General features: G+C 41.3%; 2 protein-coding genes across 2 annotated transcripts; both read right to left on the bottom strand.

Moving 5' to 3' along the window:
- Nucleotides 1–290: 290 nt before the first annotated feature.
- On the bottom strand, nucleotides 291–9,801 carry LOC109866510 (E3 UFM1-protein ligase 1). Its single transcript, XM_020455211.2, has 19 exons — nucleotides 9,533–9,801; nucleotides 8,911–9,056; nucleotides 8,686–8,714; nucleotides 8,474–8,571; nucleotides 8,275–8,389; nucleotides 7,973–8,103; nucleotides 7,817–7,875; nucleotides 7,474–7,620; nucleotides 7,180–7,355; nucleotides 6,848–7,027; nucleotides 6,610–6,736; nucleotides 6,316–6,438; nucleotides 5,093–5,213; nucleotides 4,597–4,763; nucleotides 4,342–4,472; nucleotides 4,136–4,216; nucleotides 2,496–2,581; nucleotides 2,188–2,368; nucleotides 291–1,935 (listed from the first exon to the last, which is right to left on the bottom strand). The coding sequence occupies exons 1-19, from the start codon at nucleotides 9,607–9,609 to the stop codon at nucleotides 1,726–1,728; spliced, it is 2,385 nt and encodes a 794-aa protein (XP_020310800.1). The 5' UTR covers nucleotides 9,610–9,801; the 3' UTR covers nucleotides 291–1,725.
- A 5,602-nt stretch (nucleotides 9,802–15,403) lies between these two features.
- LOC109866133 (alpha-(1,3)-fucosyltransferase 9-like) lies at nucleotides 15,404–16,799 on the bottom strand. Its single transcript, XM_020454679.2, has one exon. The coding sequence runs from the start codon at nucleotides 16,797–16,799 to the stop codon at nucleotides 15,723–15,725; it is 1,077 nt and encodes a 358-aa protein (XP_020310268.1). The 3' UTR covers nucleotides 15,404–15,722.
- Between the last annotated feature and the right edge of the window lie 9,226 nt (nucleotides 16,800–26,025).

Here is a 26,025-nt window from a genome sequence, read left to right as displayed (position 1 = left end):
AGATATATTCAATGTTATTGTCACCCATCTACCAATCACTACCATTTTTATGAGGCTTTCGAAAAGCTCCTTGGTCTTTGTAATTTAATCAGTGCTTGAAATTCAATACCTGACTGAGGGACCTTACAGATGTATTTATGTGGGACAGAGGAAGGATAAATCTTCAAAAATCATAACAAATCACATAAGTTACAAAGGGATTGACAAGGCAAATTTGACTCCTGAACTAATTTAGGCTTGCCTAAACAAAAAGAGGCTGAATATATATGCAACGACTATATAGCCATGTACACACTTTTGTATTTTTTATTTTAAATTATCTATAAAACATTTGATATTAGAGAATATTGTTGACAAAAAATTGCCATTAAATCCATTTTAAACCCCCTTTGCGATAATAAAATGTGAACAAATCCAAAGGGGCTGAATACTTTTGGAATTTACCACCAATAACAGGACCATTTACAACTCTACCACATACAGTATTTCATCATTAATTCATATTTTTGCCTAGATTTCTGGTCATTCATTGGCCGTGTTCGAGAACATCAAATCTGCATTGTGGGGAAATTGTGACTGACTGATCTACAAATATACTGAACAAAAATATAAATGCAACATTGAACAATTTCAAATTTGAGTTACAGTTCATAAGTAAATCAGTCAATTGAAAAATTCATTAGGCCCTAATCTATGGATTTCACATGACTGGGAATACAGATACCTTACAAAAAAAGCTAGGCGCCTGGATCAGAAAAACAGTACGACATCTCCTTCGCATAGAGTTGATCAGGCTGTTGATTGCAGCCTGTGGAATGTTGTCCCACTCCTCGCCAAAGGCTGTGCGAAGTAGCCGGATATTGGCAAGGAACTGGAACATGGGGTCATACACATTTATCCAGAGCATCACAAACATGCTCAATGGGTGACATGTCTGGTGAGTATGCAGGCCAGGGAAGAATTTTGACATTTTCAGCTTCCAGGAATTGTTTTCAGATCCTTGGGACATGAGGCTCTGCATTGTCATGCTGAAACACGAGGTGATGGCGACTGGTGAGTGGCTCGGCAATGTGCCCCAGTATCTCACCATGGTATCTCTGTGCATTCAAATAGCCATCGATAAAATGCAATTATGTTTGTTGTCCATAGCTTATGCCTGCCCATACCATAACCCCACCATGGGGCACTCTGTTCACAACGGTGACATCAGCAAACCGCACTCCCACACATGGTCTGCAGTTGAGGCCGGTTGCCATATTCTCACAAACTATGTAGAAGGTGGCTTATGGTAGAGAAATGAACATTCAATGCTTTGGCAACAGCTGTGGTGGACATTCCTGCAGTCAGCATGCTACTTGCATGCTCCCTAAAAACTTGAGACATCTGTGAGACATTGTGTTGTGACAAAATATTTGGGTGGCCTTTTGTCACCAACACACAGTACACTTGTATAATGATCATGCTGTTTAATCAGCTTCTTGATATGCCACACTTCTCAGGTGGATATAATATCTTGGCGAAGAAAAAATGTGTAAAATTTCAGCTAAATAAGTGTTGTGCCTATGGAACATTTCTGGGATATTTTATTTCAGTTCACGAAACATGGGACCAACACTTTACATGTTGTGTTTTATATTTTTTGTTCAGTGTAATACTGAGAAGCTAGGCGATTTATAAAATCAGAGAGCTGGCAGTTGCCAACTTCAAAGCAGTCAAAGTTGTTATTCACTCTTCAGTCCCAGACATCTTCTTCTGAGAGAGGACCAGATCCTTTACCTCGCTGGTCAGGGAAACCAGCTCTTTCCGGATGGCCTCTGCCTCATCCCCCGCCTCTGGGTTCTCTCCTTCCCCCTGCTCCTGCTTCTTTCCCTGGCTCTGGCTCACTAACTGCTTAACCACCAGGGCCTGGTAGCCTGTCAGCAGCCTGTGCTGCTCCTGAAACAACAACAACCACACTCATACAAAACCTTCATTATGAAGTAAAACTGTCAATTGTAACAGGTCCAAACTTGAGTGCTGCATGAACAAAATACCACCATACAAAAGTGTGTCTCATAGACCTAACATAAAATATCCCAAATACTTACAAGGTGGCAAAAGGACACATCACTAACTATTTCTAGTGTAATAACACTAGCAATATAGCTATATTATAAATGAGAACCAGGAAGAGAGGGGAGGCAGTACCTCAGAGATGCGGCCCACCAGAGTGCCTATGATCTGGGGGACACAGCGTCCGGGGGCGTGCAGCATGCAGTGGGTGCTGGCCTGGAAGAGCAGCACGCTGGTCAGGTGGAGAATCAGGGCTGGGTCCTCAGTGTCCTTCAGCTGCTCTATCAGAGCCTGCCGGTGCAGGAACAGGGCCTGTCTAGTGGACAAGAACACACGTCAGCCAAGAATGTGTGGCACCTCCAGTCCAGTCCAGGTTTATCGACAGAGTAAATGCTTGGACTTCATTTTAGGAAAGTCTAAAGCAGGATGATACTGGTTTTTACCTTTCTCTTTTCTTATCTCCCTTCTTCAGCATGAATCCACACACCTCAACCGCAGTTTCTATGTTGGTTAGAAAATCTTCAATCGTCTGAAGAAAACATCAGTGTTAGAAAACGTTTCCATACATACATGAATCAGAACAATCTCAAACATTTATGCTTTATACTAACATCTGCAATAATGTAAACCTCAAACTATTACCTTCTGTATGTTCATTTTACATACACCTTAGCCAAATACATTTAAACTCAGTTTCACAATTCCTGACATTTAATCCTGGTAAAAATTCCATTTTAGGTCAGTTAGGATCACCACTTCATTTTAAGAATGTGAAATGTCAGAATAATAGTAGAGATAATGATTTCAGCTTTTATTTCTTTCATCACATTCCCAGTGGGTCAGAAGTGTATATATACTCAATTAGTATTTTGGACAACTGCCTTTAAATTGTTTAACTTTGGTCAAACGTTTTGGGTAGCCTTCCACAAGCTTCCCACAATAAGTAGAGTGAATTTTGGCCCATTCTTCCTGACAGAGCTGGTGTAACTGAATCAGGTTTGTATGGGATTGAGGTCAGGGCTTTGTGATGGCCACTCCAATACCTTGACTTTGTTGTCCTTAAGCCATTTTGCCACAACTTTGGAAGTATGCTTGGGGTCATTGTCCTTTTGGAAGACCCATTTGCGACCAAGCTTTAACTTCCTGACTGACGTCTTGAGGTGTTGCTTCAATATATCCACGTAATTTTCCTAACTCATGATTCTATTTTGTGAAGTGCACCAGTCCCTCCTGCAGCAAAGCACCCCCACAACAAGATGCTGCTACCCCCATGCTTCACGGTTGGGATGGTGTTCTCCGGCTTGCAAGCCTCCCCCTTTTTCCTCCAAACATAACGATGGTCATTATTGCCAAACAGTTGTATTTTTGTTTCATCAGACCAGAAGACATTTCTCCAAAAAGTACGATCTCTGTCCCCATGTGCAGTTGCAAACCGTAGTCTGGCTTTTTAATGGCGGTTTTGGAGCAGAGGCTTCTTCCTTGCTAAGCGGCCTTTCAGTTGATGTCGATATAGGACCCGTTCTACTGTGGATATAGATACTTTTGTACCGGATTAATCCAGCATCTTCACAGGGTCCTTTGCTGTTGTTCTGGGATCGATTTGCACTTTTCGCACCAAAGTACGTTCATCTCTAGGAGACAGAACGAGTCTCCTTCCTGAGCGGTATGATGGCTGCGTGGTCCCATGGTGTTTATACTTGCGTACTATTGTTTGTACAGATGAATGTGGTAGTTCAGGCATTTGGAAATTGCTCCCAAGGATGAACCAGACTTGTGGTCTACAATTTTTTTTCTGAGGTAGGTCTTGGCTGATTTCTTTTGATTTTCCCATGATGTCAAGCAAAGAGGCACTGAGTTTGAAGGTAGGCCTTGAAATACATCCAATTGAATAAAATGATGTCAATCAGAAGCTTCTAAAGCCATGACAATAATCTGTCTGTAAACAATTGTTGGAAAAATTACTTGTCCTAACCAACTTGACAAAACTATAGTTTGTTAACAAGAAATGTGTGGAGTGGTTGAAAAACGAGTTAATGACTCCAACCTAAGTGTATGTAAACTTCCAAATTCAACTGTAACTGACCTTTCCATTGAGACTGTTGTGCACCTTCATAAGAGGTCCTTTGGTTTCCTCTGGTAATTTCCCTAATATCTTCACTCTCACCTAAAGAGAGATACAGTGATTTATGGGAATGTACAGTACACATTCACAAAGCCTAACTGAATAACACAACCCAAACTAACAGGAATGAGCAGGTACGGAATGAGAAGGCTGAGACGAGAACTAACTTCGTTGGTGATAGAGCTGGGATTCTCTGCTGACATCATCAATTCAGCCGCCATGAAATTCACCAGGATGTTGGTGACGTCTGTGCACACAGTCTTCAGGACGTGCTTGGCAATGAGGACCTGAGTCTCATCTGCGGGGGTCAAATATCTCAGTTGATGTTCATTCTGGGATGATATGTTCTGTTTAATATGGATGATATGTTCTATGTTTAATGTGTTGGTGGTGAGGGGGGGGGGTCAAATAAAGCAGTTTACCAGAGAAGAGCTTAGTCCCTTTCTCAAAAAGTCTGATGTTGTTGTACAGGTTGGAGAGCTCCTCCTGGAAGTCTTTCACACTTCTCTTCTTGGTCACCCCAGTCGTGGAGACAGTGGAGGACATGAACACAGTCCGAACCACCTCCTGGTAGGTCTTTGTCAAAGGCCTGCAGAGAGTAAGACTCTTACATGTTGAAAAATGTTTTTATTTTATTTATTTTTTTACATTATTTAACTAGGCAAGTCAGTTAAGAACAAATTCTCATTTACAATGAAGGCCTAACGGGGAACAGTGGGTTAACTGCCTTGTTCAGGGGCAGAAGGACAGATTTTTTACATTGTCAGCTCGGGGATTCGATCTAGCAACCTTTCGGTTACGGCCCAACGCTCTACCCACTAGGCTACCTGCCGCCATTGATACACAATGTTACTTTTGTCTGTGGAGCGTGGGGGTAAATCCATTGTGCTCCAAAGTGATTTTGACTGGGACCCTTACCTTACTAAATGTTCTGCCAACTCGGAGAGGATTTCTTCAGGGCAGTCGCACACTTGCCCTTCTAGGACAGCTGCGATTTCCTCCAGGGACATGAAGGGGACTTCAGTCGGTTTGTTACGATCTGCAAAAGAGTAAAAAGAAAATATAATTGGTCTCATGGGGTTACCTTTGTCTTACGCTAATAGACTTAGGCACCCAGGGGAGCCATCTCTTCCAACACAACCGGTAACGCGTTGCTACGTAGAACTGCCTCACCGAACAAACAATGTAATAGTGTACATTCATTGAAATAAGGTTTTACTGTGCTACATAGTAGTAGATACATAGAAAATGTATTAGAAGATATTTGGTTGATTTGTAATTGAATAGAAATGCTTGTCATGGGAAACTCCCTTATTGTTATGACACCTAGTGTCCTATTGTGGGTTTCCCTGTAGAAAAGCATATAAAGGGGTTATGGGGAAAGATGGCATCAGGAACAATAATTAGGACAGGTGTGCAGCCCCATAGAGAATGACAGAGGACTAGTGGCCATAAGGCCATTTTAGCATGTGCATTAAGCGCTCCCACCATTTTCATGTAGTCAACTGGGTGGGACTCCTGATGACCCTATTGGAGTCATGTCCAACCGGGCCATCAGGAGGGATCAGCCAATCGTGAAGATGGAGATTGCCTCAAAAAGGCGCTGCCCGTGCCCTCACAGATGCCATAATGGAAACAAATAAGCATAATTGGAATCTGTGTGGCAACTCTGGACAATGTCATTGTGAGTAATAAATATAATTTAACTGCAATCAAGAACTCTTTAGTATCATCGATGGATACGAGTATAACCAAGTCTGTATTTGGCGTGTAAGGAAGTGGGCTTTTTGAACCGTCGCCACCACATTAGTAAAATACTTTCTAGATACAGGAACTGTATCGAAATGTAAATATGGACAACACAACGTAAGAACATTCATCTGAAAATGTTTGCGCTGCATTGAATCGAATTGGAACTTTGTTGAACAACAGAATGCAGAGCTTGGATTGCAGTGGAGAGAGGCTTCGTGGCAAGTATTAAATGCACTGCCTATTGATCAATCTCATTGTGAGTAATAAATACATCTGCAATCAAGAACCTTCAAGTATCATCTATGGAAACGCAAATAACAAAGTCCGTATTTGGCGTCTAAGCAAGTGTCCTTCTTTTTAACTCTAGGAACCTTAGCCACTACAAATACTTTGTGGGGTGACTGCCGCCTCCTCGTCACTGTCGTCGTCCCTCCTGCCCTTCTTCTTGGTTTTGCGTATCCTGACCTCTCTGGCATTGCATCCTCCACCACCTCCTTTACAGCCACTGCCCTCTAGGAAGCAAAACAAGAACAGTCAACCAATGAAATAATAACAGGGAACTTAAACAGGGATCAAATCTCAAACCACCCGGCAGGAAATACTTAGGCTGAAAAGAGTTTACAGCCCATGTCTAGTTGATAACCTAACAGACATTTTAGGGATTACAAAGAGGCCTGTACTACCTGTAGTCTTTTTCCTCCTCTCCGCCTCCCTTTTTTCCTTCTTGGAAGGTGCTGTGTTTTCTGTCATCATATAGCCTTGCTTGAGATCATCTTCCGTTATCAGGAAAACAGGGTTGTTCTTGACTTCCTGAAAGAGAACAGCATTGAATTGATGGAGAGGAGACAAAGCTATGTGTCCCTATCAAAAGACAATCCCAGTTTTGGCCCATCAGGCAACTTCATGGCAGGTGTGTTTTACCTTCAGGGCTTTATTCTGCATGGCCTCATCAAAGAGAGAGAGACAGTTGCTGATGAACTTCTCGCTGACCACCACAGTGTCGCCCAGGATCCTGGCAGTTGACTGCACGTTGGTCTTTCTCATGGCCTCGTTGATTATAATGCCAACATCCTCCATGGACAGACAGCTGGGCAGAATGGGCTATATGTCAAAAATGGGAGAGCACATCGGATACTTAAAGTGAGCAAGGCTGAGTAACTCAAGTGAAGATTATTATACTAAAGCAAAGACATTTTGCAATATGTTAATTGGTGCTTTGGCAGAAAATGAAGTACAGGAAGGTTTGTATGGACCTGCACATCTGTCCATGTGGCAGAGTTGACAGCCTCCTCCACAGAGGCCTCCACCTGTTCTACTAGGGCCTGGCCAACACAGGCCGCCCTGAGGAACAGCAGCTTGCTGGACTTGAAACGTTTCCTGATATAGCTCACTGGGTCAGGGATGCCAAGTCTGATCAAGGCATCAAACTCTGCGTGGCGGGAACAGAGGGAATGTTTTAGGGTACAATTCACATTTTAGGCAGACCTACAGTACGGAAATTACAAAAAAGAAATATTGTAACCAATAATCTTAGTAAGTTAGAGGACCTAAGTATCCGTTCTGCTTGAGGAAGGAGTCCACCCAGGTGTTCTGTGTTTTGGAGTAGATGTCAGGGATGTACACAGCCTTGTCCTGCCGGCCCCCCACCACAGTGCCTTTCAGACGGCCAGTATTCACCAGCTCCTCCAAAACAGCTGGGCAACAACAGACCAAGATGAAGTTAGTTGAACGACAGCGTGACATAAGTGCATGTTTGATTAGGCCTACTCCAAACATTGGTTGATCTATGTGTTCATATACAGTACAAACCATTATACACATCGTATAGTGCTGACAATATTCTAACAGCGGGGTTTGAATTTTAACACAAAAGAAAGAATAGCTACTTACAGTAGAGAAGATGTTCCTGAAAACCATAGACGCCAATCACGTTACTGACTGGTGTTGGCCTACACAAGGAGATCAAATTCATTCATTATTAGGAGCAGGGAGGGAAGACAGTATTGGATTAAAAGCAAGGGAAGAAAGGATTTGGATTAAACCTACCGAGTCACTGCACTAAAAAGCCCACGGATGCGAGCTCTGTGGCGAGACACGAACGCAGGGGTGAATAAGACTCCCCTGTTGTACTCATCCATCTGGCCTTGGATGACTTTCCCAAGGCGCTTCGACAGCTCCTAGGATACAAAGTGGTTAACAGATAATAGCTATGTACAGGTCCACAAATGCACCTCAAGCTGAAAGCCCAAGCCAAAAGCCCAAGCACAGATACACTACTGAAAGGATACATTATTAATTGCACATAGTTTGAGGACGGTATTGGTAAAGATACAGAGGTCATTACTCACCTCAGTCAGAAAATCCCCCGGAAGATCATAGTTTTTACATAGTTCTGGGATGTTCACCAAGCCAGCTTCTTGTAGTTTATCGTTCACCTCCTCAGACACACGATTCAGGTAGTTTCTAGAAGAAATCAGAACAAATCTGTTACCCTAGTAGTTGACAGTACAACAATGAAAAACACCATGTGGAAAAAGTCCTACTTACTCGTCGATAAGCTGCCCCAGCACCAGTTGAACACTTTTATCAGATCTTGCAATGTCATTTGCTCTGGCCTCAACATGAACCCAATCAACATTGATAATCTGTATACAAAAAAATAATTATATATATAAAAAGTGTCTTTAGACAATATGGTAAGTGAAATAAAACAACTACAGTGCTGCACACTAGCAGAAGGAATCAGTAGTAATGCACACCTTTTGTAGGTCCACAATGTTGACCCGACCTTTGGAAAGCAAAAACAAGATTAAAAAAACAAACACATCACCATATTTTCCATACATTTTTGTCCATGTCAATTAATGCAGGTGTATGATAACCCTTGAACATCTATGCAGCCATGACCTGAGATGAATGAGTGCAACACTTGTTTGAAGACTGAGGCATTGGAATCAGAAGGTGGACTCTAGGAGCCAACTGACCTCCATGGATGTAGAGCTCATCCCGTATCTCCCTACTGATCTGGGATGGGGTGATGTACTCCTTGCCATCAAGTGTGTGTACCACATCCAACTTCTTCTCTGCAACCAGCTTGGCAACGATTTCAATGCAGTTTCTCTCTGACAACCTGGGAAGGATTTCCAGTAGAAAAGGCATTTACACACAGAGACCCTAGAAATCAGTTCTATATCTAATTCTACCAATTTAAAAGGTATTTGGGTCCCCTGATACAGCGTATCAATGGCTTGCTCTAGCAGCAGTTTCCCAAAAGCCCAGGTTATGTTATGGTTTGGAAACTGTGGTAATACAAGATTAGTCCAACTAAAAAAACACTGCTGCAGGAAGCCCCCTTTCTGGCACAGATAGCTAGAGACTAGTATAGCTGTTCTGTCTAAGTTGGTTCAGCCAGCAGTTCAGCCCACCATAGCTAACGTTAGATCCTAATCCTTAGCTAGCTAAAGTAGTTCATTTGCTAGTTTCACGTTAATAAGTTAGCAGTCAATACGCATTGTTGTGCTTAGCTAGTCAACAATGGATTTAGCTAGCCAAATAGCTAGGACTGTGGTTATAGATAGCTATTTGGCACTAGCCAGCTGGCATTACCTCTGCACTGTGTCAGCAAACTGTGCTCTCTGAAAATCCGCTGCCAGACGTCTGATTTCTTCCCAGGCAGCTGCCATCGTATTTGTTGGCTTCTCAAACTGTTCGAAGTTATAACTGTTTTAGTACAGCTTTGCATGGAGGTAAACTTCAGCTCTTTGACTAATGTTATATTGCTACTACTAGCTAAACCATGTTGTACAAAGTACAGCTAGCAGGCTAGTGAGCCACAAAAGCCACACGTCAACATAACGTAGTACGGAAAGCATGGGAGTCCAAAAAACACCACCATTTATTCCACCCCTTTTTCCCGCCACACCTCCTCCTTCCTTGCTCGTGACGTCACGGAATTCAATTCAGTAGCATCATCATCTGACAGCTGCACAACACATCTTTGGGAAAACATCAAACACACATTATAGAGTCACACAAAAACACAATTCTAGTTTGTGAATTTCACTGATTCACACACATTTATTATCAAAATAGCCTAATTTCATAAAAACTGCTTGAGAGCGGGAAATCAAATCAAATTTTATTGGTCACATACACATGGTTAGCAGATGTTAATGCGAGTGTAGCGAAATGCTTGTGCTTCTAGCTCCGACTATGCAGTAATATCTAACAAGTAATCTAACAAATTCACAACTACCTTATACACACAAATGTAAAGGGATGAATAAAAATATGTACATATAAATATATGGATGAGCGATGGCGTGCGGCGTAGGCAAGTTAGGCAAGTTCTTTTATTTAACCTTTATTTAACTAGGCAAGTCAGTTAAGAACAAATTCTTATTTTCAATGATGGCCTGGGAACAGTGGGTTAACTGCCTGTTCAGGGGCAAAATGACAGATTTGTACCTTGTCAGCTCGGGGATTTGAACTTGAAACCTTCTGGTTAATAGTACAACGCTCTTACCACTAGGAATACAGTATACACATATGAGATGAGTAACACAGGATATGTAAACATTATTAAAGTGCCGTTATTTAAAGTGACTAGTGATACCTTTATTAAGTCCATTATTTAAGTGGCCAGATATTTGAGTCTGTATGTTGGCAGCGGCCTCTCTATGTTAGTGATGGCTGTTTAACAGTCTGATGGCCTTGATAGAAGCTGTTTTTCAGTCTCTCGGTCCCAGCTTTGATGCACCTGTAGTGACCTCGCCTTCTGGATGATAGCGGGGTGAAAATGCAGTGGCTCGGGTGGTTGTTGTCTTTGATGATCTTTTTGGCCTTCCTGTGACATCGGGTGCTGTAGGTGTCCTGGAGGGCAGGTAGTTTGCCCCAGGTGATGCGTTGTGCAGACCCTCTGGAGAGCCTTGCGGTTGAAGGTGGACCATTTCAGTTTGTCTGCGATGTTTACGCCGAGGAACTTAAAACGTTCCACCTTCTCCACTACTGTCCCGTCAATGTGGATGGGGTGGTGCTCCCTCTGCTGTTTCCTGAAGTCCACGATCATCTTATTTGTTTTGTTGACGTTGAGTGAGAGGTTGTTTTCCTGACACCACACTACGAGGGCCCTCACCTCCTCCCTGTAAGCTGTCTCATCGTTGTTGGTAAATCAGGCCTACCACTGTAGTGTCGTCTGCAAACTTGATGATTGAGTTGGAAGCGTGAATGGCCACGCAGTCGTGGGTGAACAGGGAGTACAGGAGAGGGCTGAGAACGCACCCTTGTGGGGCCCCAATGTTGAGGAACAGCGGGGTGGAGATGTTGTTTCCTAACTTCACCACCTGGAGGTGGCCCGTCAGAAAGTCCAGCAAATGCAAGCTTTCTACAAAAGCTTTCTACAAATTTGATTATCCATTGTTGTAAATTGCTCACTGGAAACCAGCCTATGAAACAAATTGGCTTATTGAAAGACTAAATGAATTACTTCTATGCAATGGTGTAGCCTACACTATTAGAAAGAAATGCATGGTGGAAAAAGTACTCAATTCTCCTACTTGAGTAAAAGTAAAGATACATTTATAGAAAATGACTCAAGTAAAAGTGAAAATCATCCAGCGAAATACTACTTGAGTAAAAGTCTAATAGTATTTGGCTTTAAATCTACTTAAGTATCAAAAGTAAATGTAGTTGCTAAAATGTACTTAAGTATCAAAAGTTAAAATAATGACGAATTCCAAAGATAGCCAGGGTCACACTTCAACTCTCAGACATAATTTACAAGCAAAGCATGTGTTTAGTGAGTCCGCCAGATAAGAAGCATTAGGGATGTTCTCTTGTTACGTGTGCGATTTGGACAATTTTCTGTCCTGCTAAGCAAAATGTTATAATTACTTTTGGGTGTCAGGGAAAATGTATGGAGTAAAAAGTATATCATTTTCTTTAGGAATGTAGTGAAGTAAAATTAGTCAAAAATATAAATAGTAAAGATACATAAAAAAATGACTTACATAGTAATTTAAAGTATTTTTACTTAAGTACTTTACACCACTGAAAAAAAGCTATCTACAACTAAAGGGTTCTTCAGCTGTCCCCATAGGAGAATCTTTTGAGGAACTATTTTTGATTCCAGATAGAACCCTTTTGGTTGCAGGTATAACTCTTTTGGGTTCCCTTTCCACAAAGGGTTCTACCTGGAACCAAAAAGGGTTCTCCTACAGGAACAGCTGAATAACCCTTTTGGAACAATTTTTTCTAAGAGTTTTTCTGCTGAAAAACAGATTGAGATCTACCTGTGACTGAGCACCCTTTGACCTTCCACTCGGCAAGTGCCTTTTTGGGTGGTGGTATAATATATTTGTTCGTTGTTGTTCTGAACCCACGTCACGTCGTCAAGCTCGCCACCCCCACCCCATCGGTTGGTTGCACCCTCATTTTTAGTCTATGATTGCGCATGTTGGTCTACTCTGCAGCTCGCACACGATAGATTGCGGCTATTCCGCGGTCTGCCCACGGAGATTGCGCGCGCCCGGTATTCAAACACGCATGTCTTGAGATGCGTGAGTGTGTGTAGGAATAAACGACCTATTTAAAATATAATATCAACAGTACTGCTACAGCAGCTGCAGCTATCATTTGATTAACACTTGATTTACATCATAATCAATATTCGGTCTGTCTTGGTTGGCTGATACGCGCAGCTGAGAGAGGCAGAAAGACAGATGAGCAGCAGAGAGGCAATAAACTGAATTCTTCCGCTGCTCGATTGGTGATTTCATACGATCACCCAGAGAGGACATATGAATAAATAAAACATATTTGTGAGATCACAATTTAATTATCTCATGATCACTACATAACAAAAAGTCTTACATATGAAACAGACCAAAAGGCAGAATCCTGATTCATCCGCCTGCGGCTGCTATTGAATCTGATCTTCCTGCTAAAACTAGAGCTCACCCACTCTGGATTATATGCATCAGTCTATAAAGTTGATAACTAATCTGCCTGCAAGGAGCATTAACTATGAAACAGCATTACACGGCAGCATCCTGATTATGAGTGTGAGGATGAAATGGAATCTGATCAGCCTGTCTGGAATGGAGCTCACCCACTGCAAATTTAAATATTATCCACAAAACATTTTGGGGCCCCCGAGAGGCACACCGATCTAAGGCACGGCATCTCAGTGCTAGAGGCATCACTACAGACACCCTTGTTCGAATCCAGGCTGTATCACAACCGGCTGTGATTGGGAGTCCCATAGGGCGGCGCAGAACTGGCCCAGCTTCGTTAGGGTTTGGTCGGGGTAGGCCGTCATTGTAAATAAGCATTTGTTCTCAACTGACTGGCCTAGTTAAATAAAGGTAAAACAAAAGTGTCCCTTATAATTATACACATCAGTTATGCAGCATAGATAACACGCTAGCTTGCTAGCTAACAAGACTGCCTAGCTAATCAGCTAGCTCACAATACTAGCCAAGTTAACTGCGTTATTATTTGCATGAGATTGGCTGTGGTCTTGTGGGCGAAACGCAGCCTGGGAGACAGTGCTGCCTGTCAGGCCATGTTCAGGACCCCACAAGCGCATTGCGATCAATGCAGCCACAGGGCTCCTTGATGAGTGGTTTATCGTAAATCTGAACGAATGATTGGCTTATGTGTGGTACTTTTGTTATGTCGTGATCACAACAAAACTATCTTGTGATCGCGACAAAACTTTTGTTGTGTAGTGATCATGAGATAAATAAGTCATGATCTTGACATAAGGTATTTTTTTATTTTTTTAAATTCATATTTCCTCTCTGGACTTCCATACTTTCAAGACAACTTGGAACTCTGAAGATCTTATACATTTTGTTCTATGAGATAATACCAGTCAGTTAATATGACCTTTATGAATTACGAAGCCTTTATGTCCTTTAAAAAATTACATAAATGCTTAAAAATTCCCCAAAACTGACATTAGGGTGATTATCTCATAGAACGAAACACATATGATTGAATCCCTTTCCTGCAGTCAAATGACCACATCGCCCCGCAATGTCCTCATGGGTGGAATGTTATATATATTTTTCATTATTAATCAACTTTTTTTTGATTAACACAAAGAATTACTTCCCCAACGATTTCTAGAACGCAAACACATTCTAACTGTTCTGATTGGTCCCAGAAACTGATTGGTTGGGCCAGAACATTTAGATGCAGCATTTAGAAAATTAGTTATTGGCTTTGTTACTCTGATTGATTAGAAATGATCCAATCGCTGATGACTTTGTTTTGGACAACACCCCTCATCACCACAAACGACTTCAATAGAGAGCAATAGTAATGGTGTCTTTTTGTAGGCACTTACTCCGCCATGGTTCATTGGACAAAGCCTATGGGAAAATAAGGTCTGTGTTAAACACAGGAAGCGGGATAAATCAGAGTCATATAAATCTACTTAGAAACAAAAGTATAAACCTCCCACACATGGTTATGGGCTTAAAAAAAAGAAGGCACCTACCATGTCAGATATAGAGTTGAAATATATTACATTTTGAGTTTGCATCCTAATATTATACTTTATATACATGACAGAACTGAAATATAACAAAACCATTTGACATAGAAACACTGGATTTGCTGAGTAAAAAAAAAACACTCTAAAGTTTCCAAAACTGTAAAAATATTGTCTGTGAGTATAACAGAACTGATATTGCAGACGAAAGCCTGAGAAAGATCCAATCCGGAAGTGCCTCATGTTTTGAAAGCCCTTTTGAGCAGTGAATGGGCTATTAACCAGATTACTTTTTCTACGTATTCCCCAAGGTGTCTACAGCATTGTGACGTAGTTTTACGCCTTTATGTTGAAGAATACCCGTAAGCGGCTACATTGTGTAAGTGGTCACCAGATGGCTCTCAGAGTGATTCTCGCGTAAAATACAGAGGTAGCCATTTTTCCAATCGGTCCTATTGAAAAACCAATTGTCCCGGTGGATATATTATCGAATAGATATTTGAAAAACACCTTGAGGATTGATTATAAACAACGTTTGCCATGTTTCTGTTGATATTATTGAGCTAATTTGGAATATTTTTCGGTGTTGTCGTGACCGAAATTTCCGGACGATTTCTCAGGCAAATGTGAAGAACAAACTGAGCTATTTCGCCTACAAAAATAATATTTTTGCAAAAAAGGAACATTAGCTATTTAACTGGGAGTCTCGTGAGTGAAAACATCCGAAGCTCATCAAAGGTAAACTATTTAATTTGATTGCTTTTCTGATTTTCGTGATCAAGTTACCTGCTGCTAGCTGGACATAATGCTATGCTAGGCTATCGATAAACGTACACAAATGCTTGTCTTGCTTTGGCTGTAAAGCATATTTTGAAAATCTGAGATGACAGGGTGATTAACAAAAGACTAAACTGTGTCTCAATATATTTCACTTGTGATTTTCATGAATAGGAATATTTTCGATGATTACGCTCCCAGATCCGGGATGGGGTGTCACTAGAGGTTAACATATTCCCAAAAGATGTGTCCTGGTTATCACACACACGAGACCAGGCTATGTTTCATGAGATACAGAAAGGAATCCTGCCTGATGAAGACCCTCAGGTCGAAACATTATAAAATCACCTAGGAGCATGAGCAACAGTGCACAGCATTTTCCTTTCTGTTTTCCATGAGTTGGCCTACAACTTCCACACCTGCAGAAAGTACCTGGATGGCATATGTTCTTCAGCTTTTGTATACGTTTCGTGAGATACCATAACATCGAACCACAACATTGCAGAAGCAAATGAGCCGTCAACCCCAAAACCAAGTGTCAAGGTTATTACAAACTTTATATTCATTGTGTCTTTTAATGTAATCGCAGGCATGACATGTGTGTTCAGCCCAGAAATGTGACCTCTTGACATTGAAATGTCTGCGCCACTCAAAATACCGCAGATACATTTGTTCATTTGTATGTAACAGTGCGAGTTGGTTAGCCAGCTCTTTGGGAGAGAGGAAATCATCCACATGTATGAAGGCATCTCCAGGCACAAAGTTCTCATAGTTCTGCCTAGGTGGCCCAAGAGCAATTGGCACAGATCCAGCAGCTAGTGGGTTGTACAGCTTTTCAGTGATGTAATCTTTGTGAATCGAGTTCTCAAACGAAAGATAGAATTTACAACTGGATATTGTGTCCAGGAAGTCTTGATCATTGACGTGTTCTCCAAAGGCTTTGCCATAGGTGTGTATCTCGATGTGTTTGTGCAATTCGTTGAAGTACCTCGCTCTGGCATGGTCAGGGTTCCAGTTACTCACAATCCAGCAGACCAATTTAGTTTTAATTGGCAATACGAAAGCTTCCCCCTCCTTTTGGCTGAATACAACTGACCCATAAGGCACTTCAATATCTGCGTCTTGCCTATAATTCAAAGTCAAATTGAAAATATTTCTAAGACCTAGGTTTTTATAAGTATGTGACGGGGACTCTAGATTCATCCACACCCACTTTTGGAAAGGTGGGCGCTGCAATGGTGGTAGATTTGATAAATCACTTTTTATGTCTCGATGGTGAATGATGACCCCACTTGACTTATTGTATAGGTCTCGGTCAGCTGTTAAAAAACAGCCTTCAATATTGAACAGGGTGCTGCAAGTGTCTAGATCATAGGACTGACCAAAAGGCCACATCCATAATAGAACTATAGTCTTATTATGAGCCTTATTCTCTTCTTCTTCCTTCTGAATTGGTCGTGCTGATGATTCAATGGGCTTTGCAAGCCAGTTACCTGACGGTTTAAAATACATGAGGAAAACAGTCACAAAACAGCCTATTGCAATGATTGCAGTCACAAGTAGGCGCAGTAAGCCGTTAAGAGTTGCAGTTGCCATTTTTGTCCTGTAAAAAAAATATATATAGTGTCATTAGTTTGTTTCAAAACAATGTCGATGACCTGTTTCAATAATGAAACAAACAATGGAGTAATGTACTGGTTGGGTTCAGTGCATATATTTTCTCAGGTGATATGGATTGTTTATCTTCTAGCCTTTTATATCACAAAAACATGACACTATTTTAATCACAGATGTCCAACATAGAAACAGGTTTACATATTTTAGCTTACTTATGCAAGATCACAATCAATGCATAGCCTACGATTCTGAAATAAGTAGCCTGAAGGTTTCACCCGTCAGTAGCCTATTAGAATGAGACTCTATTTATACAGTAGCTTCAGCATCCTATGCCTATGCTTTGAAGAAAGGACGGGTGCACTTAATAGATGCACACTATTGTACACATGTATATACTGGGAATGCTGTTTTAGATAAATAATAAATAAAACAATGCCATGTAACCTAGCCTAGTGGTCTTGTGAGTAGAAAGAGGGGGGCATGCAACTCCACCTATATGCAGATGTTAAGTTTGGCTTTAGAAAATTGCCTAGACATGGCCAATAACAATATTAACATCATACTGTAGGACCTGCCTTCACCTGGCACAAACCTAAAACAGGTATACTTTCAAAATGTCGATGAACAGTGCAAATGGGCTACAAAGCAATTGCTCAATTAACATCAATGGCCAACAATTAACGCATTATACCATATAAAGACAACTTGCATAAACTGGAGCGTTTATAATAAACAAGGAAAATAGGTGCTACCTACCCTCGAAACGGAAGAAAGCAAATAACCCGAGATGTGCAACCTGTGAGCTGTGAATTTGAGCCACGCCCACGAGTCAGATCACAATGCGGGTGAGCAGAACAGGGCCAGGTTGTCGAAACAGACAAACATTTCTAAATAAATGACTTGATTAGGCTGCCGGAAATGACATAGTCATAGGTCAACATCATGAGTGATCTACAATTATGTGCAGAAAATTAGGCCCCAGCCCTTTTGTGTGGGGGAAAAAAGGGACGGAATGTCCAAGCACAGGCCTATTATTAGCCTTCTTCATTCATTTACATTAATACATTTATCAACTGAAGTGAATTCGCTTTTAATTTGGGTATCTATCTGGCTCATCCAGGTCAGGAGAAACAACATGTTGACTGGCATGGCTCATGTAGGCCTTATATAAACCAATCTGGTGGTGAGTAGAAAGAAAGTTGGCAGTTATCCCCAAAAATACAATAAAAAGACAAAATGTCTCTAATTTCCTGTATGATTACAAGACCCTGGCGTTTGTTCAGTTACATTTAACTAAAGCATAGACTTAATGTTTCAAGCGATTAGTGATGGCATAGTCATAGGTTAGCAAGAGTATCCTAGGCCTAAAATGAACAATTAGTCAGTGTGGCGAAATGGAGGGACACGACTTCACAGGCCTAATTCATCTTACCAATAGAATACCACAGTATGAGTCTTAATACCTATAAAACCTAGTGGTCAAACAAGGGAATGGTTCCAATCATTTTTTTCCCACAATACATTTTTCCCACTTAAAATAAGGGCTGTGTTTTGTGTAGGCTTCCCTGGTGTGACATTTTGATGTGTAAATCTCTCTCGGACAAGGTGACTTTAATTAATATAGTTGCCTGTATTTACCCCCCAACAACTGAAACGCTAATTAGCTGCTAATGTGGCTATCATAAAGAACTACAAATGCCATCACGATCTGGACAAGACTGCCTGAATGGAGGCAAAAGTAATCATCTCTTTCAGCAAAGCTGCCTGCTAGAGATGACGTGCAGGAGCTCGCAGAGATGTGTAGTCTTGCATAATGTCTACTTTGATGTTAATCAGCATTCCAAGCCTACAGGAAACACAGCCCTTATTTTAAGTGTTTCTAAAAATCCCCTATGGGGAAAAATGAATGGTGGAAAAACGATTGGAACCATTTCCCTGTTTGACCACAAGGTATTATGACACCTCTACTCAGAGGCTCTATTCATATGTTTCAACTGAAGTGATTTCACACTTGTTGATTTATTTCAGCTTGTGTGTCATTGCATACTTTTAACTTGGGTGTCTGGTTCCTTCAGGAGAAACCGCAAATGCCTGCAAGACAACTCAACTCAAACTCATGTTAGAGAATATTCTGTATTCAGAATACAGAAAAGCTACAGCCTGCACAGCTTGGTCCATACAGGAACTGGGACCCCTCTTCTTGTGAGCCTCTGTATCCATGGGGTACGTTGCTCAATCCTTTTTCTTTTGTTTAGCAGGGCTTCTGCTGTGTAACACATCCCACTGGGCACATACGTCAATTTAACGTCTATTCCACGTCGGTTCAAGGTAAATTCATAAAAAGTATGTGGAAACAGCATTGATTCAACCAGTGTGTGCCCAGTGGGATGTTCCCAGTTTGATAGACACAAAATCTGTGACAATAATAGCTGTAATAATTATGAAAATGAATTGGGCAACTAATAGAAAGTAACCAACCGGCCATTTTGTAGTTGGTCATTTTGCAGTGGTGGAAAAAGTATCCAATTGTCAGACTTGAGTAAAAGTAAAGATACCTTAATAGAAAATGACTCAAGTAAAAGTCACCCAGTAGAATTCTACTTGAGTAAAACAATTTAAAGTATTTGGTTTAAAATATACTTAAGTATCAAAAGTAAACGTATAAATAATTTCAAATCCTTATAAAGCAAACCAGACCACACCATTTTCTTGTGTTTTTTAAATGTATTTACGGATAGCCAGGGTCATGCTCCAACACCCAGGCATCATTTACAAACAAAGCATGTGTGTTTAGTGAGTCTGCCAGATCAGAGGCAGTAGGGATGACCAGGGATGTTCTGTTGATAAGTGCGGGAATTGGAAAATTACCCTGTCCTACTAAGCATTCAAAATGCAACAAGTACTTTTGGGTGTCAGGGAAAATGTATGGAGTAAAAAGTACATTATTTTCTTTAGGAATGTAGTGAAGTAAAAGTAGTCAAAAATAGAAATAGTAAAGTACAGATACCCCCCCCAAAAAACTGCTTAAGTACTATTTTAAAGTATTTTTACTTAAGTACTTTACACCACTGTCCTTTTGAAGGTAGGAATTTGAGAGAAAAAATATCCACAGGGAAGAATTATTAAACAGATAGATTTCTATCACCTGGCACATGCGCAAAACCATGTAAATAAATGCAAGACTTCAGTTAGTAAATCATGATAGCCACCTACAGTCAGAGACCCTAGATTTGAAGTCGTTTTAATAATGCTCTCCTGTGGATATTATGTCTCAAACTTTCAAAGGCGTAAGGACGAAATCAGAGGACGACAGGTAGAGAGTTCTGTGACCCAGGGTTTCCCAAACTCAGTCATGCCCCCCCCCCCCCCTCCTCCCATGTTTTGTTTTTTGCACTACAGTGATAATTCAAATAACACACTCAACATTACGCTTTGATTATTTGAATCAGCTGTGTAGTAAAAATACAAAATGGGGGGAGTCCCAGGACCAAGTTTGAGAAACCCAGCTGTGACCCACTTAAAGCCTTTTTACATTTCCAGACCCGTTAAAATGAATGAAAATGTTTTTTTTGTGTGTAGACCCAATCCAGTATGAATGTATGACCCAAAAAGAATATGCTGCAAATGCATCCTGCTAGTGTGTCCAGATCCACCGTTCAGAAAACACTGAGTGGCCTAGTCTTCAGACTCTTGAAGTCCACCTCTATAAAGACCTTAAGGTAATGAATTGCTGTGACTTATAGCACATTCCCCAGGATCTTAGCCTCTCTGTGTAACAATTACTTCTCTCTACCAAGAGCGTAATTTGACTCCTATTTTAGATTAATGTGTAGTTTCCAAGTACATACTCTGGAGGGCAGTAAAAGACAACTAATGTTTTTTCATTGACGACTGCAGCTGGCTTAAGGTAGCACGAACCCAGTCACACCACTATCACAGCACTGTCAGGGCAGTTAGTTTAAGATCTGAACAGGAAGTCAGTATAATAAGTCTAATTTGTCTGGGCTAGCAAGTACAGGTATGTTTAGACTCACATACATACATACATACATACATACATACATACATACAATCTTATTTTACAATCTGTTTTATAGTGTCCCTGTGTTGGGAACCAATTATGCACTGCAAAAAGTAAAATCTAAGCAAGTCTAAATAAGTTACATTGAGTGATAATTCACTTAAAATTAGTGTTCTTTTCTTGTTTTTTTCTTACCAAGCTAAATTATCGAATGTCATTGGAAAATAATTTTGCTTATTTTAACCTATAAAAAACTTAATGAAAGTATTTCTTATTTCAAGATCTTTTAAGATATTTTAAGGTATAAGGTATAAGGTAAAATATCTTGAAAAATATCTTGAGATAAGATAAATGACTCGTATTATGTATTTTTTAGGTTAAAATAAACAAAATGATCTGCCACTGACGTTAGATAATTTAGCTTGGTAAGAAAAAACAAGAAAGAAACACACATTTTAAGTGAATTATCACTCAATATAAAATAGGCTTGCTTAGATTTCACTTTTTGTAGTGTGGTCTTATTTTACGTTATGGTTACGGATATGGACCAAAGGATAGTTTTCATTTCTGCAAAAGCCCCCTTAGAGATAAGCATGGCTTTCTCATTTGAGAGGATTTCAATGGAATGGGAATGCAGTGCTCTATATAGCAGCCGCAGGAAAATGCCTCTGTCCTTGTAGCCCCCCTCTTCCCCCCCCCCTCACTCGCCTTTCTGCTCTCCCTGATTAACCTGTGGACCCTGCTGTGTCCAGTGTCAGCCTGCTCCATCCTCAGTGTCAGCCTGCTCCATCCTCAGTGTCAGCCTGCTCCATCCTGGGATTCTTTGAATTTTCCTCTTAAAAATGGACTCCATTGGTGCCTGCAAAGAGACTTGAAGAACTCTTAAAGGTTGACTCAGTAATATGCCATAGATGCAGAACATAATCAGCATAGTGGGTCAATTTCCACAACAACTTAGTGTTGAAGTGCGAGGCTACACCTCTCCGCTGTTTGGGCCCCTGGCTACCACGCTGATTCAGCTTGAAGTGTATCATGCACATATGCAGATACTGTGTGTGACCATGTGAGAGCTAATTATTGCATCTCGCTCATCTCAATGGCCGTTTTAGAGAAGATCAAACCCAAATGTATCATGGGCAAATTGTGCCTGGCTGACTGATCTACAAATAATAATGGGTAGTTATTTATGATGCAAGGTTCTTCGTAGTTCAGTCAGTCCAGTCAGTCGGCAGTCACCTGCACGATCGGCTGCAATGTCGAACAGCCCATTGTATACGGTGATACATTTAGCTGCTGCCCGTACACCGTGACGTATTTCATTATGACGTATTTCATTATGACATACGTCATCTTCACTCAATCTCATTCCGCTACTGGACGGAGAGTGTGTGGTTTCACAAACGCAAGACAAGATGGAGGAGAGCCTAGTCTCTCGTCAGAGATTGCATTTATTTTGCGAGATTGCAAAATATAATAATTTCATTCAAGACAGGAGACACGTATTGTTTAAGGTGATAAAACATGTTTTGTTTGGTACTTTTTCCTCAACTTGTTTCTCTAACTTTCTAGCTCGTCAAGCTAGCTTACAGAGCAGCTAACGTAAACTCACCCCATTCCGTACAAATGTGCGTCACCGCAACATTCAAACGAGGCTACAAAGAAAAGTAATGGGACTGTAGTGACTGTGTTGACGTCAAAATCGGGGGTGTGAACTAGGTTTCTATTCAAGCGTTGATCGACATGGCAATGGCTCTATAGTATTGGAGAAAAGTAAAAAAAACGGACCCTACATCTTGACGTGTCATGTCGTAACGTACAGCACGCATAAAGCAACTATATCTGTCTTACAATCTCTCTCCACCAGGTGTAGCACTTCTATCATCCTTCAATAACAAGAAATGGACAGTGACGGGGGGTAAGGGGGGGATACATGGTCATTTTTTTCTGCATCATTGCATGCGATCATCATTCTCAAAGCCACTGTTTACTTCTAAGATCACTTTAGCACCGCCCTAAAAACCCGATTCAAATTCGACGAACCTTCAAATAGGTATGTAATGACACATTATATAAACTCTTTATAGTGTTTTATTTCTATTTTAGAGGCGATAAGGTGATAAGTTGGACAGATCGAGTGAAAAAAAGCCATTTTCCCACACAACATCTCTCCTTCTCACTATCACACATTAGTTTCGCTTCCCCACCCGCCATTTTTTTTAAAGACCCGACGGGGCTCATTGCCTGCTTGAATTATGCAGAAACGGGCAGCGTTTAGGTCATGTAATTGATTCTGTTGGAAAGGGGAGAAATTGTGCTTTACAATGGTATTGACATTACAGTTGATCTGGAAGTATTACGTTTTTGAGGCGCTAAAATAAGGGCAATTGTACGGACCAAGGCAATGTACGAGTTTCCTTGAGTTTACGTTAGCTAGCTAAAAGCTAGGCTAGGTTGAAGATACTGAAGCTAGCGACCTCCACCTAATAATGATTAAAAAAAACAAATGTCATTGCCATCACAATGAACTAAAATGGCAGGAAACAGTCATATAATATAATTGGCCAATGTGTATTATTTAACATTACTATTAAAATAGTACTCACTTATAAGAATGGGTAATTGTTTACAAATTACTAGCTATCCCATAAAGCCGTCACCAAAACTTATTTTATTATTGTTCTGTGGTTTGCTAACTTCCTGTTCTATTGACGTACTCTGGCTGCACCATAGACTGTAAAAAGAATGGACAAAGCCACCGATGACATCAACCTATTGTTTCCTATGTGAAGTCTCAGTGGTGCATTTGAAGATCAGGATTTGTTGTTTTGCCGTGTCGCGATCTTGCTTCATGGCGGAGTTTTTGGGAACATTGCATGTGCAGTTTGAGCTGCTCTGGGAAATGATATGCAGGCTAGCTCAGTGCTGCCCGCTATCATTGAGTATATCAAGTTGAAGGCCAACCGGGGTATAGCAGGCTGCACATTTCCTTTATAACTTCTTCTGTGTGCGATTTAAAAATAATTGGTTCAAGGACATCTGGTGAAGTAGAAGCAAGTATTGGCACCAGAAGATCATTAATCTCCCATTGACTAAAATGGGGGATCCTGCTTTCTGAAAACATTGCCTACAGTACCCTAGTTGGCCTTGGACTTGAAATCCTCAGTGAGAGGGGGTAGTTGTTCTCCTCTGGACTGCACTAAAGACAATTCAGAGTTTGGAAAAATTGAAAGTGTGTGGCATCCGTTTCGCAACAAAGCTTTCAACAACAAGAGGAGCGCTGCTATACCACTCTGTTGTGGACAGTCCCCATTGAAAGGAATGACGTCTGCCGCAACTCAACAGACTGCTCAGATGTAATGTGAATGAGGCTTTTAAGTACTTATATGTAGTCCCGACTGTGCTGATAGTGTACGTAAAGTTCCTTCTTCCACATGTTGTTTACAACCTGAATTTAAAATGGATTAAATTGAGATCACCACACTGTCTGTGTGCGTGGACCATTTCAGTTTGTCGGTGATGTGTTCACCGAGGAACTTAAAACTTTCCACCTTCTCACTACTGTCCCGTCGATGTGGATGGGGGCCACGCATTCATGGGGGAAGAGGGAGTACAGGAGAGGGCTGAGAATGCACCCTTGTGGGGCCCCAGTGTTGAGGATCAGCGGAGTGGAGATGTTGTTTCCTACCTTCATCACCTGGAGTTCGGCCGGTCAGGAAGCTCAGGACCCAGTTGCATTGAACGGTGTTGAGAACCAGGGTCTCAAGCTTAATGATGAGTTTGGAGTGTACTATGATGTTGAATGCTGAGCTATCGTCAATGAACAACATTCTTACATAGGTATTCCTGTCGTCCAGATGGGATAAGGCAGTGTGATGGCGATTGCATCGTCTGTGGACCTATTGGGGCGGGAAGCAAATTGGAGTGGGTCTAGGGTAACAGGTAGGGTGGAGGTGATATGATCCTTGACTAGTCTCTCTAAGCACTTCATGATGACAGAAGTGAGTGCTACGGGGCGAGAGTCATTTAGTTCAATTACCTTAGCTTTCTTGGGAACAGGAACAACAGTGGCCATCTTGAAGCATGTGGGGACTGCAGACTGGGATAGGGATTGATTATGTCCGTAAACACACCAGCCAGCTGGTCTGCACATTCTCTGAGGATGAGGCTAGGGATGCCGTCTGGGCCAGCAGCCAAGCGAGGGTTAACACGTTGAAATGTTTTACTCACGTCGGCTATGGAGAAGGAGAGCTCACAGTCTCTGGTTGCGGGCCGTGTCGGTAGCACTGAATTGTCCTCAAAGCGTGCAAAGAAATTGTTGAACTTGTCTGGGAGCAAGACGTCCATGTCCGCGACGGGGCTGGTTTTCTTTTTGTAATTCGTGATTGTCTGTAGACACTGCCACATATGTCTCATGTTTGAGTCGTTGAATTGCAACTCCACTTTGTCTCTATACTGACACTTGCTTGTTTGATTGCCTTACGGAGAGAATAACTACACTGTTTTGTATTCGGTCGTGTTTCCAGTCACCTTGGCATGATTAAATGCTGCGGTACGTGCTTTCAGTTTTGCACGAATGCTGCCATCAATCCACGGTTTCTGGTTAGGGAAGGTTTTAATATTCACAGTGAGTACATCTCTTATACACTTCCTCATAAACTCGCTCACCGAGTAAGCATATCCGTCAATGTTATTGTCTGAGGCTACCTGGAACATATTCCAGTCCACGTGATCGAAGCATTCTTGAAGCGTGGAATCTGGGTGGTCAGACCAGCGTTGGATAGACCTAAGCACGGGTGCTTCCTGTATTAGTCATCGTCAGATTTGCCAAAGGAGGGCGGGGGAGGACCTTGTTTGCATTGCGGAAGCTAGAATATCAGTGGTCGAGTGTGTTACTCGCTTGTATACTGCAATCAATATGCTGATAGAATTTAGGTAACCTTGTTCTCAGATTAGCTTTGTTAAAATCCCCAGCTACAATAAATGCAGCCTCAGGGCATATGGTTTCCAATTTGCATATAGCGCAGTGAAGTTCCCTGGTGGCATTCTTGGTATCTCCTTGCGGGGGGATATACACGGCTGTGACGATAACCGAGGAGAGTTCTCTTGTGAGATAATCCAGTCTGCATTTGATTGTGAGATATTCTAGGTCAGGTGAACAAAAGGACTTGAGTTCTTGTATGTTGT

Source organism: Oncorhynchus kisutch, linkage group LG21 (assembly GCF_002021735.2).
Source record: "Oncorhynchus kisutch isolate 150728-3 linkage group LG21, Okis_V2, whole genome shotgun sequence".
Classification (NCBI taxonomy): Eukaryota; Metazoa; Chordata; class Actinopteri; order Salmoniformes; family Salmonidae; genus Oncorhynchus; species Oncorhynchus kisutch.
The sequence above is the reverse complement of the archived record's forward strand: the minus strand, read 5'-3'. Positions and strand labels throughout refer to the sequence as shown.

Excerpts from the sequence above, each read along its gene's own strand:
- LOC109866510 (XM_020455211.2), bottom strand. The coding sequence starts at position 9,609 with ATGGCAGCTGCCTGGGAAGAAATCAGACGTCTGGCAGCGGATTTTCAG. Across the intron at positions 7,876-7,972 it reads CTTTTTAGTGCAGTGACTCG|GCCAACACCAGTCAGTAACG; the intron begins GTAGGTTTAATC and ends CTCCTTGTGTAG. Across the intron at positions 1,936-2,187 it reads TGGTGGGCCGCATCTCTGAG|GAGCAGCACAGGCTGCTGAC; the intron begins GTACTGCCTCCC and ends TTGTTGTTTCAG.
- LOC109866133 (XM_020454679.2), bottom strand. The coding sequence starts at position 16,799 with ATGGCAACTGCAACTCTTAACGGCTTACTGCGCCTACTTGTGACTGCA.